Source organism: Toxorhynchites rutilus, chromosome 2, assembly GCF_029784135.1.
Source record: "Toxorhynchites rutilus septentrionalis strain SRP chromosome 2, ASM2978413v1, whole genome shotgun sequence".
In the NCBI taxonomy this organism is placed as follows: domain Eukaryota; kingdom Metazoa; phylum Arthropoda; class Insecta; order Diptera; family Culicidae; genus Toxorhynchites; species Toxorhynchites rutilus.
In genome coordinates, this window is record NC_073745.1 from 232,857,995 (window position 1) to 232,859,912 (window position 1,918).

The following is a 1,918-nucleotide window of genomic DNA, read 5'->3' on the forward strand; positions in this document are numbered from 1 at the left end:
TACTCTATTTTTCCAAACAGCTGTCTTAGTTCCAACGTCGGATATAGAGTTTCAAAGGGCCATATTCAATTAATGAGATGCACTCATTGTACGCGTCTCAAAAATAAATCTGCCAGACATCTATCTATCTTTTTCAGAAATACGTCGTATTTCCATCGCCTATATAGCCAATGGCTACAGATAGCACGATGATATCGTCCAACTTTCGCAGATAAGTGCAAATTCTTCGGGAATGGGAATCATTTCGCAAATAATCTTATCAACTCTCAAGTAGGGGATTCCGTTAACCTATTAGCGCATCATCGGAATTCATCGGAGACGGCACTTCAATTGTAAACAAACCAGGGTTTTACTATAAAAACAACTGTCTGTTCCAACTCGAGGCCAGTACCATTCGGAAAATGTTGCAATTCATCTTATTGTTAGGGTCTTGTCTGACCCTGTCTACTACCATTCCACATTCGGATGGAACGAGAGTGGTAAACGGAGAGACAGCCACCATCGGACAATTTCCGTACCAGGTTCTTCTGAAAGTTCAACTCGCGCAAGGACGTGCGCTTTGCGGAGGTAGTCTGTTGAGCAATCAGTGGGTTCTTACTGCTGGACATTGTGTGCAAGGTGCCAAATATGCTGAAGTTACACTGGGTGCTGTAGATTTTGAAAACGGTGAAACGGATGGTCGTGTCGTGTTGAACTCCACCGAAATCGTTCGTCACGAAAAGTATAATCCACTGTTCGCCACGAATGATGTTGCATTGATTAGGTTACCCAAAGCGGTCGAGTTCCATGATCGTATTCATTCAGTTGCACTTCCTTCAGGCAATAACAACTACGTGGATTGCACGGTAATCGTGAGTGGTTGGGGACTTCAGAAAAATGGCGGAAATGTTGCCCAGAAGTTACAGTTTGCTCCACTGAAGGTCATCTCCAATAACCAATGCACGAAGACGTACAACCCTCTGGTGATCAGGAAGACTACGATTTGCGCCCAGGGAGATGAGAAGCAATCACCGTGTAATGGAGACTCGGGTGGACCGCTAGTTTTGGAGGGCGATAACATACTGGTTGGTGTAGTGAGCTTTGGCCACATCACAGGATGCGAGCGTGGTCTTCCCGGTGCATTTGCACGAGTAACTTCTTTCGTCGATTGGGTCCGAAAAAAGACAGGGTTGTAGACGTGAAAATGGATCAACACCTGTATTGTGTTCAACTTTTGAGAAGCATCATTAGCTTTTGTTTGACGTTTCGTATATATGCAACGTTCAACTATTTAATAATAAAATACAATACTTATTTGAACTACTATAATCAATACATGTATGTTCCATCGTTTTATCGGGTGTATTTTAGAAGCATAGAACTTTAAATTGAAATAAAACACAGATGGTGTCAAGTATGATAGTTTAATTGTAATTTCCAATGCAGTATGAGTCGTACGATGAATGATCTGCAGGGAAAATTCTAACTAAATTCTCGCAACGAGGAGTACAATGGTGGGAAGGCACAATAACAATATTTTTACGGACGGTGGAAAACGAGGTCCACTATTAGATAAAAAAAATTAAAAAAAAAAAAGTTGAACGCCGCAGTTTGGGAGGCCTTACAATTATTAAACTTTTTAACTGGTCTGCAGCCCATTTAACGCGCACCCAGTTAAAGAGTAGTCCAGTTAAATGACTAATGTATCGGGTTTTTCAATAAGAGCACTACAAAAGTTTTTTTTAAATAAAACAAAAACGGTTTTGGATATCAATGAAATTCTTTATTTGGATGCTTCATTTGCCAAATCGATTAACTCCATAAAACAAGATGTTGAGAAAAATGATAACATATTATATGTTTTATTATTATTTATTATTCAATGGCTAAAAAGATTTTGTCATTTAGTGGAGGCGATCTGGCGTAGTGGTAACATCCA

General features: G+C 40.0%; 1 protein-coding gene across 1 annotated transcript; it reads left to right on the forward strand.

Moving 5' to 3' along the window:
* Positions 1–396: 396 nt before the first annotated feature.
* Positions 397–1,401, forward strand: LOC129768063 (collagenase-like). The gene has a single exon (XM_055769450.1). It carries the CDS (start codon positions 402–404, stop codon positions 1,173–1,175), a length of 774 nt encoding a protein of 257 aa, XP_055625425.1. The 5' UTR covers positions 397–401; the 3' UTR covers positions 1,176–1,401.
* Positions 1,402–1,918: the final 517 nt, after the last annotated feature.